Source organism: Anoplopoma fimbria, chromosome 1 (assembly GCF_027596085.1).
Source record: "Anoplopoma fimbria isolate UVic2021 breed Golden Eagle Sablefish chromosome 1, Afim_UVic_2022, whole genome shotgun sequence".
Lineage (NCBI taxonomy): Eukaryota > Metazoa > Chordata > Actinopteri > Perciformes > Anoplopomatidae > Anoplopoma > Anoplopoma fimbria.
The window spans coordinates 27,406,516-27,423,614 of NC_072449.1; the positions used below are offsets into that span (position 1 = coordinate 27,406,516).

The 17,099-nt window shown below is 40.0% G+C and overlaps 2 protein-coding genes across 3 annotated transcripts; both read left to right on the forward strand.

The window, feature by feature from the left end:
* Nucleotides 1-733: 733 nt before the first annotated feature.
* On the forward strand, nt 734-3,611 carry opa3 (outer mitochondrial membrane lipid metabolism regulator OPA3). The gene is made up of 2 exons (XM_054603503.1): nt 734-923; nt 2,437-3,611. The coding sequence occupies exons 1-2, from the start codon at nt 782-784 to the stop codon at nt 2,763-2,765; spliced, it is 471 nt and encodes a 156-aa protein (XP_054459478.1). The 5' UTR covers nt 734-781; the 3' UTR covers nt 2,766-3,611.
* A 1,239-nt stretch (nt 3,612-4,850) lies between these two features.
* hnrnpul1 (heterogeneous nuclear ribonucleoprotein U-like 1) lies at nt 4,851-17,068 on the forward strand. Of its 2 annotated transcripts, none has more exons than XM_054604879.1 (16): nt 4,851-4,953; nt 5,440-5,714; nt 6,510-6,908; nt 7,886-8,099; nt 8,287-8,360; nt 8,866-9,005; nt 9,536-9,635; nt 9,745-9,857; nt 10,058-10,324; nt 10,585-10,707; nt 11,539-11,667; nt 13,851-14,019; nt 14,796-15,092; nt 15,260-15,411; nt 15,512-15,763; nt 16,150-17,068. In XM_054604879.1, exons 2-16 carry the CDS (start codon nt 5,474-5,476, stop codon nt 16,261-16,263), a joined length of 2,784 nt encoding a protein of 927 aa, XP_054460854.1. In that variant the 5' UTR covers nt 4,851-4,953; nt 5,440-5,473; the 3' UTR covers nt 16,264-17,068. The 2 variants fall into 2 exon arrangements, with proteins under 2 accessions (XP_054460854.1, XP_054460863.1); XM_054604888.1 differs by having other exon boundaries at nt 15,263-15,411.
* The last annotated feature ends 31 nt before the right edge of the window (nt 17,069-17,099 follow it).

Sequence of the window (17,099 nt, forward strand, 5' to 3'; positions counted from 1 at the left end):
AAAAACCTGAAAGGTCTGACTACTGTATACTTTATTATTATTATATTCCTTTATTGATCCCCATGGGGGAAATTCAAGTGTTGCAGCAGCTCAACTACACAGACACAGACAATAAATACACATACTATACAACTACACAGACAATAAATACACAGACAATACACATACTATACAACTACACAGACAATAAATACACATACTATACAACTACACAGACAATAAATACACATACTATACAACTACACAGACAATAAATACACATACTATACAACTACACAGACAATAAATACACATACTATACAACTACACAGACAATAAATACACATACTATACAACTACACAGACAATAAATACACATACTATACAACTACACAGACAATAAATACACATACTATACAAGTAAGAACTAAGTGTCTAAGTTTTCTAGACGTGCATAAATTCACGTTATTTAAAGGGCAAGTCAATGAATAAAGCTTTTGCCTAGTTGCTTGCACACGTGAGCAGGTGGGCATATACCAAGGGATAAATAAATTATTTAAAAAGAAAGAAAAATGAAAAATGTATTTTAAAAAATGCTTTATTTGTTTTTGTTTGCATTTCATTTGATATATTTTTTTATAAACAATACTTTGGGGGAATTTGAAAAGTTGCTAAGGTAACTAAAAGTGTTATATATGAGAATAACATTACTGTTTATGTTCTGAACCGCTGACGTCATAAACACGTGGGCGGAAGTGACCTATTCTATACCGAAGCGCTTGTCAAGCGTGTCTCCGCCAAGATGGTTGTCGGTGCCTTCCCTATCGCCAAGCTCCTCTACCTCGGAGTGAGGCAGATGAGCAAGCCTGTGGCGAACCGAATAAAAGCGGGAGCCCGGAGGAGCGAGTTCTTTAAGACATACATCTGTCTGCCGCCGGCACAGAGTGAGTAACCGAGCTAAAGGCTAGCTATGACCGCTAGACTGCAGCGTCAGACACCCGAGCGACAACCAATCAGATTGTAGTAGCCGAGAGCGCTTACCCAATCATTTAAATGGGTTTACCTCGTCGACCAATCACAGCCAGGCAAGCTCGAAGGGGGCGGGCTTTGTGTGTCATTGAACAGGTTGTATGTAGTAGCCTTTAGCTTTTGCCAGAACAGGACAGCAGTCCGAATGGCTTTTAACTCACAATATGAAAAGATTTTTGACATGCCTATGCGTCCTGTCGTTTTAGTCACATTTGACAGATCAGTTTTACTAAACACTGCCAAAAACACTTCATGTGTTTTTCAGAAAACTTGTGTCAAAAGCATTCATTTTCAAAACATTTACATTACATTACATTACATTACATTATATATTACATTACATTACATTACATTACAGTCATTTAGCAGACGCTTTTATCCAAAGCGACTTACAGGAAGTGTATTCAACATAGGTATTCAAGAGAACTACTAGTCACCAGAAGTCATCAGTGCATCTCCTTTCTTAAACAAGCATCTTAAAGCATAAACCAGAGCAAAAGTATAGTGCAGAGGCAAATTACTACGAAAACAATAATTGCAACAGACTAATACGAATATAATAAGTGCTACAAACCACTACGAATAGGATAAGTGCAGTAAACGAATACGAATTCAATAAGTGCAGCGAACTGATACAAATACAGTAAATGCAACAACTAATATGAATGCAATAAGTGCTACGAGGAAGGCTCAGGTAGTACTTCTTGAAGAGAAGTTTACGTTTACAAAATGAAACAGAGAAACCACACAGAGAATAAGACACAATAGCACATTAAGATTTTAATCTTTGTTAGAAAAATAAAAAGAGAAACACTGGGTGTGATCTCATCCAGGATTGACTGAGCGCTTTGTCAGTCAAACGTGGACAATGGCATCTAAATGCCACTAAGGCACTGAATATTAGGACATAGTATTTTTATACCCATAAAATTACATATTATATTTGCTATTCTATTGGATTGCTGTTTTTTACATCACTGTATTATACTAACTATTATGTTATACGATATTACTACCTTTCACCTTTTATTATGTGATAATTTGCCATTTTATACTTTACAATATTATGTTGATGTTAAAGATCTTTTGCATCATCAATAACCGTCTCCAATGCTCCTGTGTTGTTGTGTTTTTTTCTTATACAAGTGGTATATACCTCTTACTATTTATTTATTTACTTTCTCTATTCATCTTCATTGCCCTATCATATCTTATCTGTTCTTATCTCATCACATCGCATCTTATCCTGGGTTAGTTCATAGCTGGTGGTGGTTGTTAGGGGCTTTGCCTCAGTTGCAGACTTTAAAATGTTCCCTGACTTATTTGTACACCAACAAACTGTGCTTAAGAGGTTTAGTTTAGTTTTGCTCAAAGCTCATTTCTTCTTGAAAATCTAACTGAAACTGTGTATGCTCTCTGTCCTCACAGTTTACCACTGGGTTGAGATGAGAACGAAGATGCGGATAATGGGCTTTCGGGGCTCCACCATCAAGCCACTGAATGAGGAGGCAGCTGCAGAGCTGGGTGCGGAGTTGCTGGGAGAGGCGATCATCTTCGTCATTGGTACTGGATGTATGGTGCTGGAGTACAGCAGGCAGGCGGCCAACTCTCGCCGCAAAGAAGAGGAGCAGAGCGAGACCATCACAAGCCTACAGACTCAACTAGGAGAACTAACACTTACCACAGAGATTCTAGATGCTCAGCTGAGAGAGATCAATAGGCTACTGCTGTCCTATCCTGTTCCTACCAAAAAGTGATGAAATTAGCCGTGTCTGTTGGTCTGTGTGTGAAAGAACAAGAGTGCACACACAGAGTACTGCCATATGTGCAGATTGATAATGACCCCGCTTCACACACAGCCCATTAAGTTGGCTGGAACAGGTGCTTATATAATATATCAGTGCGCTGTGGATTTGGGAGCTGTCATTAACTCATGTTTAAACTGAGCAACCAGTTGGTAAGGGGGATTGCTATGATATTCATAGTTTATGTCTAAGGTTGATCTTGCATGTTCATTATAAATTTGACTGTATATAAGGATTTATAATTTAATGGCAAATTGAAGTTAATATATTTTACAACAGCTTCAGCATAATGATTGGTCTTTATATTCCAGTGATCCTTATTGACCTTAATCACTTGGGAGAGACTCTAGCTTATATGATGATAATAATTTGCATAAATGAGCAACATTTTGTGCGCTTGATTGATGGCCAAACATGGACAAAAACACAAACAAACACCAGATCACATTGGGTTATTCTTATGTGCCTGCCCCTACAGTTTCATTGACATGTCATGTTATAATTACACTGTAAATCTCCTTTATGGTTCATTTACATTAGATGTGATGACAACTGTAATCATAAAGGTGTGAAATAAAATGGTAAGCAGTCTGTTAATAGAGTTTTTGTCACTTAACACAAAAGTGTACACTGAAAAAAAGTACTCAATGTAGAAAAATGTCCCATGTGACTACTACTATTATTTCAATAGCTTATTATTACTTGCAGTAATGCTAAAGCAGGGTTTTACTGTTGACACTTTTTTTTACTATTATGTATATGATTGAAAATAGTGACAATTCACGTCACAATTACTTAGAGCCCAAAGTAACAACTTCCCAATGTTTGTTTTGACTAAACCTAAAAAAATAGAAAAAAAAATTAAATAAAAGGATCAAACTTTTATCAAAAATAGTTGCCGATTCATTTTCTGTCAATCAATTAATCGACTTATTGTTTCAGCCGCACTTATTATTACTGTATATTATATTATATATATTATTAATGTGTAAATTAACAAAAATGGGCTGCACGTTGGTGTAGTGGCTAGCACTGTCGCCTCACAGCAAGAGGGGCCCGAACCCTCTGTGGAGTTTGCATGTTCTCCCGTGTCAGCGTGGGTTCTCTCTGGGTTCTCCGGCTTCCTCCCACAGGCCAAAGACATGCAGCTTAGATTAATTGATGACTCTAAATTGCCCATAGGTGTGGATGTGAGCGTGACTGGTTGTCTGTCTCTATGTCAGCCCTGCGATAGTCTGTCCAGGGTGAACCCTGCCTTCGCCCAATGACAGCTGGGATCGGCTCCAGCACCCCGTGACCCTTAACAGGATAAGCGGTTACGGAAAATGAATTAATTAATTTACAAAAGCTGTCAAATTATTATAGTGCAGTTAGAAAAATACATTATTTCCTTCCTACTTTAACATAAGTAAAAGATCTTAGTATTTTTTCCACCACTGCCACAGAGTATACATAGGCCTACTTTATTCCAAGTACAAGTCATGCATTAAAGAGGTTACTGAAGTAATGGCACAAAAGATTAGAATCAAAATATAGGCCTACTTAAATTACTTAAACTTAAAGTTATTGTTATGCAGAATGGCCCATTTCAGAACAATATGTATTATACTATTCGAATATAATTATTGATGTAATAATAATTAATAATAATTTCCCCATTGTGGGACTAATAAAGGCTTAATTATTATTATTATTATTATTATTATTATTATTATTATTATTATTATTATTATTATTATTATTATTATTATTATTATTAATATGTGTGGGCCAGAGTGAAGCGGGTAGGTTTACGACACTACACTACCCAGAATTCCTGAAACGTAAATACCGCGTCACGTCCCACTTTGGACTGTTCCAAGTGCACGACGAGCAACATAAACGCGAACTAAGCCAATATGTTCCCCTCACTTTCGGCGATTACAATAAGACTAATTTTTACAAACTAACGTGTTTTTTTTTTTACTAGACACAGCACACCCACACCGGTGCTTAAATAGTAGTAGAATAGACCTGTAGATATGCGCCGGTCTGGTTGACTTCCGGTGGTCGGTGACGTTCTGGTTTCCGGCCCACAGAGGGCAGCAGCGACGCTTTACGTCTTTTATCCCGACTGACCGCGCAACTCGCCTGAAACAAGGTAGGCCTCAATCTTATTTTTGCATCATAACCAAAAGTATACATTGAGAAAACTATGCATTAGCTGCAGCACTAACTTGCACATGATATAAAACGCATGCATCTCTCTCCGTTTCAAAGTTAGAGGTAGTTGAGCCGGTGTTGCTCCTCTGCATCGGTTCGTTAGCTAGCCTAGCGCTAGGCTAGCTAACGACATTAGCCACAAAGCCGCAACTCTGAGCCAATAACAAATAGTCCAATGCTATTTCCCCACTTTCAAACAACTATTAAAAGACGTGCAGCTATACACCAAGGTCACGTCGTGTTCAGATAAGAGTGGAACCGGGTGAAATGTGCAGCACGGTTATAAACCAGCCGAGCTAGCCGAGCTAATCTAACCTGTGTGGCTGTGCACTCTGGCGCCATCAGCTACCGATTTGAAAGTTGAACACCATGTTGTGGGGCTGTAACGCCGCTCAATGTTTACTTTTTTTCCCCTGTTTTCTAGTAAACAAACTAAGACAACCAACAACTGAGACACAATGAGTATGGACGTGAAGAAACTGAAAGTCAACGAGCTAAAAGAGGAGCTCCAGCGCCGCGGCCTGGACACCAAAGGCCTGAAGGCAGACCTGGTGGAGAGGCTGAAAGCCGCGCTGGAGACCGACGCTCAGGCTGATGGCTCGGACCAAGGCGAGCAGGACGATGAATTCTGCCAGGACTTGCAAAAAAACGAAGAGGATGGAGATGGAGATGTAGAGGATGATGAACAAGAGCAACTGGGTAAGCCCCATTGATGTTGTGTCTGTACACAGTTCTCCTGTAAATGATTAGAAGACTAGATCTTACTTAATTGATATGATATAGAGTGGTCAGTAAGGGGTAGATATGAATATCCTAGTAATACACAATATCATCTGAAAGTAAGGGATATACTAGGATGCATTCAGTATCAATAGTAGCAACGTGTGAAGCAGTTACAGTAGGCGGTGCTGGTGTAATTAAAAGTTATGCTACTAGTAAGACATTTATACAGAATGACCAGCAGGAGGTATGATATGGCCAGTAAGTGTGAGGCAGAGAAAGTTCTTGTGCAGGTTTGGTATTTAAACATAAGAGTGGTTGTTCGTTGTCTTCCATCTAAATATTATTTTTTAAATTAAGCTTAATTAAAACAATGATTTCTCTCAATGTTATGCCTGATTTCGAGTTAAGTACACTCTTAATATAAACATTAACTTGCAACAGAGGCATCTTTTAGATGAATTCTTTTTGAGGAAGCTTATTCAACCCAGTGCATACAATCCCTTTGTTCTGACCGTGACTTTGAAAACATAAGTGCCTACTTATAGTGTGTACGATTTCCCCTTCTGTGTATTAAAGAGGACAAAGTGAACTTGCAGATGAGAAATCAAACTTTAAAAAAGTATGATTTCTCAAACTGTTTTGAGAAATCAAACTTTCTCAAAAAGTTTTAAATCCAACTTTAATAAAAATAAAATCATTCAAGTTCTAATTTTGCGAGTTCATGCTTTTCTGTTCTTACAAGCCTAAAAGTTTTGGTTCTCCTTTTTCCAGATGCAGAAGTAGCTGAGGACAATGATGTAGGTGAAGGCGCTAATGATGTAGGTGAAGGCGCTAATGATGAAGGCGATAATGATGAAGATGAAGGCGATAACGATGAAGGTAATGACGATGGTGAAGATGGTGCCCCTCAAGACGAAGTTCCTCAGGAGGAAGATGATGCCCCTCAGGAGGAAGATGATGCCCCTCAAGAGGAAGATGAGGGTCGAGATTCAGGTGGTTACTACGAGGACGAGGAGGCAGAAGGCGAGCCTTATGAGAGTCGTCCAACTTCGGACTCGGGTCACAGCATACCTGACTTCACAGCAGATGTCGATGTACAGAAATCCAACATGTCAGAGGAACAGGCCAAGCCTGTGCCAGAGCCAATGGAGAAAGAAGAGAACAAACCAGGTGATTTGCAGCAGTTTTTTTTAAGCAAGAAATGCAATATAAAACCTGAAGGCCTATAGATTAAGTGGTTTGGTCCACAGATACATTTTATACAATGTTGTAAAGTCACGTAGACTTTCGATTATTTTATAAAATATCACCATGATTACGTGGCTATCTCATGACGTGTTCACTGCCAGAGTAGGGAAGATATAAATATAGTTGAAAGAGATAAACTCTGCAGACACAGCAAAGTTTACTAGTATTTAATAGTGACACACACCAATTTATCAGTTAAACGACTTACTGGTTAGTATTATACGCTGTATTTTGAGTGGTATTTACTTCCCTCTGTGGCAGCCTCTTCATCCAAATTGTCAAGATGGTGTTTCTAAAGGATTGCAGCAGCACTGTGACTTAACGTTTTGGTGGTTTATAATATTGCATTTTTATGACCCTGTCAGGGAAGTCTGCGTTCCACCATAGTTAGCAGTGGTGTACATGTTTTGTCCGGCCCAAGTTAAAGGCATGAGAGGAACAGAATCATAGGATCATCTCTCTACTCAATTGCCAGAAGAAGTGCTTTAAAACACTTAAAATATGAGTCATTTCAAAGCTGTGCATTTTGACCAAGCCTGGTTCTACAGCGGTAACACTGAATGTGTAGCTCACTCTACTGCTGGGTGATGAAAGTATATCAAATGTCATTATTTTGACCAAATACTTTAATATTGATACTGCAAGGGCATTGTTGGGTTCACTTTTGGTCCTTGCAATAAATATTTACACAATGTTTTTTTTTATTTTTTATAAAGAAGCATTAGTAATGAACATATAATGGCAAAGTGGGTAAAGACAACAAAAGCTAGAAAAGACAACACTGCCATATTAACATATCCAAAATCTAGCATGATATCTAATCTCAAATCATGATATTTATATTTTATCAATATATTGCCCAGCCCTCGCTTACTGTCATTGTTCATTTATCATTTTAGAAATTAAAGTTGAGGTCAAAATGGAAGACGACCATGGAGCTGATGAAGACACACGGCAGGATAGCAATGCTTCAGAACATCAGGACGGCCAAGATGGCGCAAGTCAGGCTGAGCAAATCAAAGTGGAATCTGATAGAAGTGGACAATACGGCCGCAAGAGAACATATGAGGAGAGCAGGAGCTACAGCTACTATGAGCACCGTGAGGAGAAGAGGTATGATCATCCTAAAAATGTTTTATTTTCGGTTTGGCTTCTAGCAGGTAGAACAATACAGTACTGGTGTAGCACAACAGTAGAATGAGGGAAATGTTGTGTCTTTGACTGGTCTGGTTTATAAGAGTTTTGTCAATGAAAGTGGCTGTAAAGGCTCTTAACTTCATACTATGCTTATGTTTGACAGATCCCGCACACCACAGCCCCCTGCTGAGGACGAGGAAGAAAACATAGATGACACTCTTGTAACAATTGATACGTGTAAGTAAGAGGATAAACTCTCTGCCTTTTTTTTTTTTTTTTTTAAGTGAAGCCACAGCTTGATCTCGTGTTATTTCATTGATAGTTGGCGCTCTGTTTACACCTTTCATCAGAAGAAGGGAAGGGAACTCTTGAGTGGATTCCTGTCTCACAAGCTCCTTTTAATACAGCTGCAGATAAAGTGTTAGATGTTGTTACCTCAGCCTGCTCCACAATCTGTATTGCAGCAACTCCAAGTGCCTTAGCAGATTTCTCCCTTGGAGATATCCAAGATATAAAAGACTGAGGAGCCTGAAAATTGATCAATAGAGGCTGGAAGCGCTGATTTTAACCAACAAGAAGCATTTTAATGCCAAAGCTGGTTCAAATGACACTTAATGTGTAACCTCACACAGCTGCACAGCTAAGATTGTATCCAAGCATGTCTTTATCATGTTTTGCATTTAATATCTTGGACCTGTCGGCTTCGACAAACAAACTCATTTAAAAATCTCTTTCCTTTCAGACAACTGTGATCTGCATTTCAAAGTGTCACGAGATCGCTACAGTGGTTATCCACTGACCATCGAAGGCTTTGCCTACCTGTGGGCTGGAGCACGAGCCACACACGGTGTCATGAAGGGCCGTGTGTTTTATGAGATGAAGGTAATGAGTTAAAAGTATCATTCTCTAATGTCTTGGTGGTTTTAAAACTAGACAGAAGTGTGCTTCACTCAAACAACCAATGAGATGATGGGGCAAAGTCTTCTTACAGATGGTGGTTTGGTGAAACAATGAGCTACTGTAAATAGACTTTTTTGTGACATAATTGTCCCAGATGCATGAGACAGGCTCTGTGTGTTTATCATTTTTATACTTTGGGATACCGGTTCTTTTGTATCATATTTACATACAGTATCTTTTTACATTTAAGTACTACATAACATTTAAGCACTACATAACATTTAAGCACCCCATATTAACATTCTACTTAGTTGTTAAAAGCTAACAGAGAATGGGATTTTAAAAAATCCTACATTGCCTTACCTGAACTTCAGAACTTTAGGAGATTTTACTACCAGTTATTGTTAAATAACTTCCACTGTGATGCGTTGTTGCTGTTGTACTGCAATAGATATTTTCTGACTGTCTTCTCTAGGCTTGTTTTTGACCTGATTTGTCCCCTCACTCTTCAGATCAACGAGGAGATTCCTGTAAAGCACCTGCCCGGTAGTGAGCCAGATCCCCATGTCGTCAGAATTGGATGGTCTCTCAACCACTGCAGCACTCAGCTTGGTGAGAGGAGCAATTGCCCCAACAATCAAGATTATGTTTAACATGAATGAAACGAAAGAGGGCTGTGGCTTAAAAGAGTAACAATGTATTTCACCCTGTATGGTTTTAGGTGAGGAGCCCTTTTCCTTTGGATATGGAGGAACAGGAAAGAAATCTGCAGACTGTAAGTTTGCAGACTTTGGCGAGAAGTTTGGTGAAAATGACGTCATCGGCTGTTACATTGTAAGTAACGGGATCAGTGATTACATTCTATTAATATGTAGGATATTTTAAAATTAACTGATTTATCAACCTTAATACAACAAAACAATTTAGTGGACCTTGGGTTTTAACTAATGTTTATGGAGATAATTTCTCATAATTTGATTTTCTTTGACGGAACAGCATTAAAAGGTAGAACTTGTGATGATTTCCTATTTTAGGACTTTGACAGTGGTGATGAGGTGGAGATGGGCTATTCCAAGAATGGAGTTTCATTGGGCGTAGCTTTCCGGACAACCAAGGAGGCGCTGGCAGGCCGAGCCCTGTTCCCTCACGTCCTGGTGAAGAACTGTGCCGTTGAGTTCAACTTTGGACAGAAGCAGCAGCCGTACTTCCCCCCACCAGAGGGCTACACCTACATCCACAATCTAGGCATGGAGGACAAGATCAGAGGCACAAAGGGTCCTGCCATCAAATCTGAATGCGAGGTAGGGCGGCGCTGAAATCATAGAATATGCGTTTGTTTGGTTGGTTGTTTGTTTGTCGCTCACAAAAAGTTAAGTTGTGATTGATTTGGTTACAGTTTGTCTGCAGCCCATGATTTTGGCGATATTTCATTTATTTGCATAATAAACAAAGCAGCAGAAACGTAACAACAAAATAAAGCTGCAAGTTTAGCAGATGAGGTAAAAACAAAACTGGTCTTTTGGAGTAGAATTGACCTGTTTTCTTTGGTAACCTGTTTCAGATCTTGATGATGGTCGGCCTGCCTGCCTGCGGAAAGACCACTTGGGCCATAAAGTATGCAGAGAGTAACCCTGAGAAGAAGTACAACATCCTGGGCACAAATGCCATCATGGACAAGATGAAGGTGAACGAAACAGTCGCATTAGACTTTAGCCTTTTGGTGATCGCATTGTATGTGGACGATTTGATCAGGGTTGATCAGCTAAAATGTTGTAAAAATAATCTCTACAATCCACGTCCGACTGTGTATTTAGACGTGTTTCTAATGCAGCAGCATGTCGGCCCGCCAAACTCTGTTAATCATAATCCTTAACTCCAAGCCATTTTCCCGTCTCTTTTCCTACATCTCCGTTCACTGTTCATTATGGAGTCCAGAGCCCACCAAAGCTTTGCACTGCACTCCATAAGAGTAGTTTGATTTATGGATATGATTTGGATTTTAATATAAAAGACGAGATGAAAATATTAAATGGAATAGAGGACACATTGCTATTAAATATTGTCTTTTATGTTTGAATATTTTAAATAACATTCACACTCTAATGAATGTTTATTCACTTAAATTTGATTATTTCAAAGCTCTGTCAGACTCTGAGCCAAACTCAAGATGATTATTCACAATCTTTAATCTAATTAAACTTTTACATCAAAATACTAGGCAGAATATACAGTTTATTAAAAACAAAAAATGTAATACCACTACTTATTAGAATAGTACACATTCTATTATCAAGGTAATATAAATGTTTTAACAGTAATGTGTTCAATACATTATGACACTAAGACTAAGACATCCATGCTGGCCTTTCTTGGTGTGTTGTGGCTTAACTCCTCCCACCACTTGGTAATTTGGAGGAACCAGCATTGGATCATAGGAAAATAAAAACGATCGCGTTACCCTAATTCACACAATGTAACGGTCCATCTGTGTCATATTTGACTATTTGTTCTGCAGGTCATGGGTCTGCGTCGCCAGAAAAACTACTCCGGGCGCTGGGATGTTCTGATCCAGCAGGCCACCCAGTGTCTGAACCGGCTGATTGAGATCGCTGCCCGCAAGAGACGCAACTACATCCTAGATCAGGTACTGCCCTCCCACCCACACTCTGCTCTGAAAGTCGCCACAGTCAGTCAATGTGCCCTGATGATCACTCTCTCTAATGGACTATTTATTTATCTTTCAGGGGGGCTCTGTGTATTATAGAGTAGAAGAAGCATTGATCACCCTCTTGTTTCTTGCTTGTCATGTACTGTAAAAGCAAATGATTAACGGCTCTCATAAGTGACAGAGTATTTCATGTTTTCATCCCTCAGTATATTTGCACTTGCTATTTCTTGTCATAATACAGTATTGTTTGTCTTGTGGATTTCAACAATGTACAAGTAAACCATGACTATGTAAAGATGTTGAGAAACAAGTAAGCTCTGACTGGTGAGTAAGAAAAACACCTTCCGTTGCTAATTTGATAAGACAGAGTGGATAGCTTTTTTAAAAGCTATTTTTAAGTGAGATACATGGAACTTTTAAGTGTGTTTTTTAATTAATTGACCCTGAAGGTAAGTAATGACTAACAGTTTTTAAGTTTTTAGATCCTTGTGTTCAGCAATGTGATAAAAGGTAGGTGGGTCTAATGGCGGACTTGCTTTTCAGTGGAAACTGTGAGTATGTGCAGGTAGGTTATATCTGTCTGTTGTCTTGTCTGGCACTAGAGTCCGTATGAAGATCAGGTGAGTCGAGGTAAGTGTGGGGGACCCTTCAGAATAGCAAGTTGTTTTTGATGAAGAATGCTCTCGTGAGATCGGATCACAAAGAGATCATTATTTGTAAAAAGAGAGAATTGTAACGTGTGTGGTGGATTTGTAGATATTTTTAAGGAATTGATAGAGAATGAAAGAAAGTAGGAATTGGCGCTACTTGTATTTAGAAAAAAGAAATAGCCGTTCACTTATCACAATGTTTCCGATATAAACATTCGTCGCGACATTACTACAGAATTGTTTTTACTGAAATACTAAGATGCATAATGGTGCAGTGTTGATTGTCTGTTGGTCATTGTAGAAATCACTGGTTGCTGTAAAATGAACAGGGAGTTCTTTGATTGCAGCAGGTACTCTGTGTTTTGCGCCCACTCAGAAACTTTGCAGATGAGTGATGGAGCATGTTCAACTGCTGGTGACGGTGGAATCTTCTATTTGAATAACACGACACAGTATGACGCTAACTTTATTATGATCGGCCCTGTTTGTACTGGAGATGTGTTGCAGTTTTTAATTCTCAACCTTAAGTTAATATCCTGTTTTGAACCCCAGAGGATTCTCAAGATTTGTTAAATGTTTTGATTCCACTTTTTGATATCTTGAAGCAAAATTTGGACCGACAACGTGCACAGATGCGTCAGTGATTTGGGATAGTTTTTACAATCTGGTGCAGCTGAGACGGTTGTTAAAAGTGTGGCTAAATTTGACGAATGTCAGTCGTAATGGAACGTATTTTTATATATTTTTGGCATAGATTGCATTTGATGCAACCCTAGTTGTCATAATGCCATGGTAAAGGCGTCTAATGGGATAACTAACTCAAGTATTATGTTTATCACAATGTAAACCTAAAAAAAATCATACTATCTTGTTACTCATGGCAGCCCAAATTAGCATGTGGTGGTTTTTGCTTTCACCTCATATTTTGTCTTCAATAATGTGCAAAGGATTTAAATCAGTAATCTGGTTCTAAACCGGAATTCATATAATGAAAACGGCAGGATGTTTTATCATCCTACCTCTGCAGTACCGCAAACCCATTGATGATGATCTAGGTTATTGAAATGGAGGACAAAATGCTCACACATCAGCATTCGCTCTGCTAGAAATCTGTTTACAAGCAGCACACTGTCACTGCAGCAAGACGTCACACAACGATTCACACAGCACAACGACGTAAATATCTATTGGTGTTAATGATCTGAAACCTGTTTGTCTATGTTGTTAAGTAATGTACAGGAAAGTCAGGTTAAATATGTGCGGGGTCCCTTTTTTGTGTCAATAATTAACATTCATCAGCAGCCACTGGACACCTGACTGTGCTGACTGTGAGGTAAGTCTGTGGAGTGACGAGAGGCCATTAGAACTTGAGTAAAAGCGTAGACTTGACATCCAAGCCAAACCTCTCTCACTTCATTATTGCAGGGTTCCAGCTTCCTTCCAGTGGAAAGCCATAACAAGTAAACAATAACAAACAAGCTTCTACTTCTTTCTTGTCACCATTGCTAGACAAATGTATATGGATCAGCAAGGAGACGAAAAATGCGTCCTTTTGAAGGTTTTCAACGCAAGGCTATTGTAATTTGTCCCACGGACGAGGATTTAAAAGAACGAACATTAAAGCAAACCAATGAGCAGGGGAAGGATGTGCCCGATCATGCTGTTTTAGAAATGAAAGGTAGGAACGCTGTGGAAACAACAAACAAAACACCAGATCTACTTTTTACTTTTCTATGTGTTGTCTCTAAAATCAAACTTGGAAGATGCCCCCTCCCTCCCCCCCTTTCCCCCATCATATATTTTGGCCAGATATCAGACCTGGACATTTTTTTTAAACAGTCCACTTGAATTTGATTCCTCCTTATTTTTGCCCTCTATCTGCCACTCGCCATACAGCTTAATTCTAATGCACTGCAAACTGAGATGTGGACCTCGTCGAGGTCAGTGTAATAGTAGAGCTAATATTGCACAATTTGCTTTCCTGAAAAGGATGTTTCCAAATAGCAAACTTACAAGCAGTCACATGCTGAAGTTGTTGGAAGTTAATTTGTAACAGCATTACATCAGCTGTCCTTGGTTTGCAGTGCTGTTTCCTCTTCTCACCAACCTTCTAGTTGTCCCCTTTTGTCCCTCTCCCCACCTCTACTGAACTCCTCCCTCTCCTTTGTCTGCTTAAACAAATGTTTCCTCCATGTTCCCCTGGAGGTGGCGTTTGTTCCCTTTACCCTGCCATCTGCTTTCATCTATCTGAACTTAGTTTCTCTATGATTTCCACTGCCTCTGTTTGGTACTAATTATTTTTTCATTTTGTCTTCTGGTGGTGTGGCTACTCTGGTCCTCACTACAACCCCCTCCCCCTATCCCTCTCTTTCTCTCTCTGCCTCTCCATCCATCTCTTGCTGGATGGGCTGTCTCTCTCTCCTCCTCCTGTGGTCACCTCTGTCACTCTCCAAGCCAACTTTACTCTTCCTGAGGCTTGCGACTTCCTGGAGGGGGTGACGTTCGCTGAGCTGCAGCACGAAGAGGCTGAAACTCTGCTGAAGCAGTACAATGAGGAGGGCCGCAAGGCCGGACCGCCGCCTGAGAAACGCTTTGACAACAGGCAGGGCGGGTTCCGTGGCCGTGGTGGTGGTGGCGGCGGCGGCGGTGGTGGCGGCGGCGGCGGTAGCTTCCAGCGGTATGACAGCCGTGATGGATCCCGCGGTAGCTACCAGAGCCGCAGTGGAGATGGAGGCAGCGGATACAGAGGAGGTGAGCGGAGCAGTCAACGTACCTCATACATATTTATCTTAATCATGTAAATCTTCCCTAGTTCTGTTGAATGTAATGATACATAAGATGCAAAATTAGGGCTAGTATATAGTTTACAGTAAAGTTATGTATATCGCTATGTAACACGACATTTTTTGTTTCTTTAGCAGGCTACAATCGTGGCAGCTATAACCAGAACCGTTGGGGCAGCAGCTACCGTGACGGAGGCTCCGAAGCACGCGGGAGTTATAACCGCAGCCAGCAGTCAGGAGGAAGCTACAATCGCCCGGCCACTTACAACAAGGGAGCATACAGCCAGGTAATTAACAAGAGCTTTTATGTTTTGAAATAGGAGAAAATCCACACTTAATTGAGTAGTTAATGAATGTAATCTCCTGACCTCCTTACTTCACCTCCAGGGCTACAGCCAGAGCTACAGTCAAGGGTACAACCCGAGCAGCTACAACCAGAGTTACTACGGCAGCTACAGTCAGTACCCGGGTTACAGCCAGAGCTACAGCCAGACACCTACCACTGCACAGACGTACAACCACCACCAGCAACAACCGCAGCAGCAGCAACAGCAGCAGCAGCAGCAGCAGCAGCAGCAGCCGCCACAACAACAGCAGCCGCAGCAGCAACAACAGAGCTACAACCAGCAATATCAGCAGGTAGTAAATTACTAACCTAACGCTGCCTCTCACACACATTTAGAAAAAAACTTAGAGGGGGTGGGTCAGTTAGGGAGCTGTCAGTGGGCCGGTGTACTGAGCTACGCTGCGTTGCTTGAACCCCAGTTGGCTTGAAAACCCTGTTAACATTGACTACTTTTATACGCTTAAATGATTCCCTTTTATAACCTTATTCTGGAAAACACAATATTGCTACTTAGCTATTAACATGGCAAATGAAAATGGATGTTCCACTTATATTTATGTTAATATGCATGTGCTCTTTATACTCTTATTAAAGTAAAATGTGTTTCGACTTCCGATCAGAAATGTCAAAATGTAAACATGCTCTCACTGCTGTGCTTGCTTTCTGTTCCTCCCTCCAGTACGCTCAGCAGTGGCAGCAGTACTACCAGAACCAGAACCAGTGGAACCAGTATTACAGCCAGTATGGTGGCTACCCTGGACAGGGCAGCCAAGGCTCATCTGGTTCCCAGTAGCTCCGGTCCGCATCTCTACCTGCATCCACCTGTGTCCTAAACTGACCTCCGCAGCAAATCGATTTTTGTACAGTCTCACATCAAGTCCCCAACCATAACCGTCTCTGTCTAGGTTAACTCAGCAGCCTTCATTCCTCACCAATCAATGTACACACAAACTGTTACCAGATTGATGTGTTTCATTTTTTCTTTTTTTTACTGAATGAAGTCTTACTCTACGCAGTGACCGTGGTGGTAGATGATAGATATCTAAACATTTTAATGAATGTTATCTATTATGCATTTAATGTGGGCGTCTGTTGAACTGCAAACTCCACATTTCCTACAGATTGAAGAGGTTATTGTATATTTCTAGGATGCATAGTGTGAAAACGTGACGGGGCAGGAGAAATACAGCAAGGCCTGAATACATTTGTTTGTTTTGAGAAGCTTAACAAAGATCAAAAATGCATGCTTTTTACCTTCACAACCCTTCCATCTGTCTTTGCTCTTCATTTTTCAGTTTCCCAGTGAGCACATTTTATTTACTCCCAATAGGATTCAAACATTATGGAACATTTTTTTATAGGTGTTGATACTGTAGTATTTAAGCGTTTAATTCCGTCTTTAAATGAATATTTTGCCACTCTTGAGTAGTTGTATGTGCAGTTTTTTTATCCCTTTGTGATTGCTGTTCATTGAATCCGGTAGTTAAATCCAGTTGTCAAGCTCATTTTTTTTCTACCTGAAAATGAAAATCTGATAATGACCTGTTACTACCCAAGCTGTCTTCTTGTCTTTATACAATAAATGCAATTGTATACGCCTTGAGATGTTAATCTTTTCTGTTTCTGCAA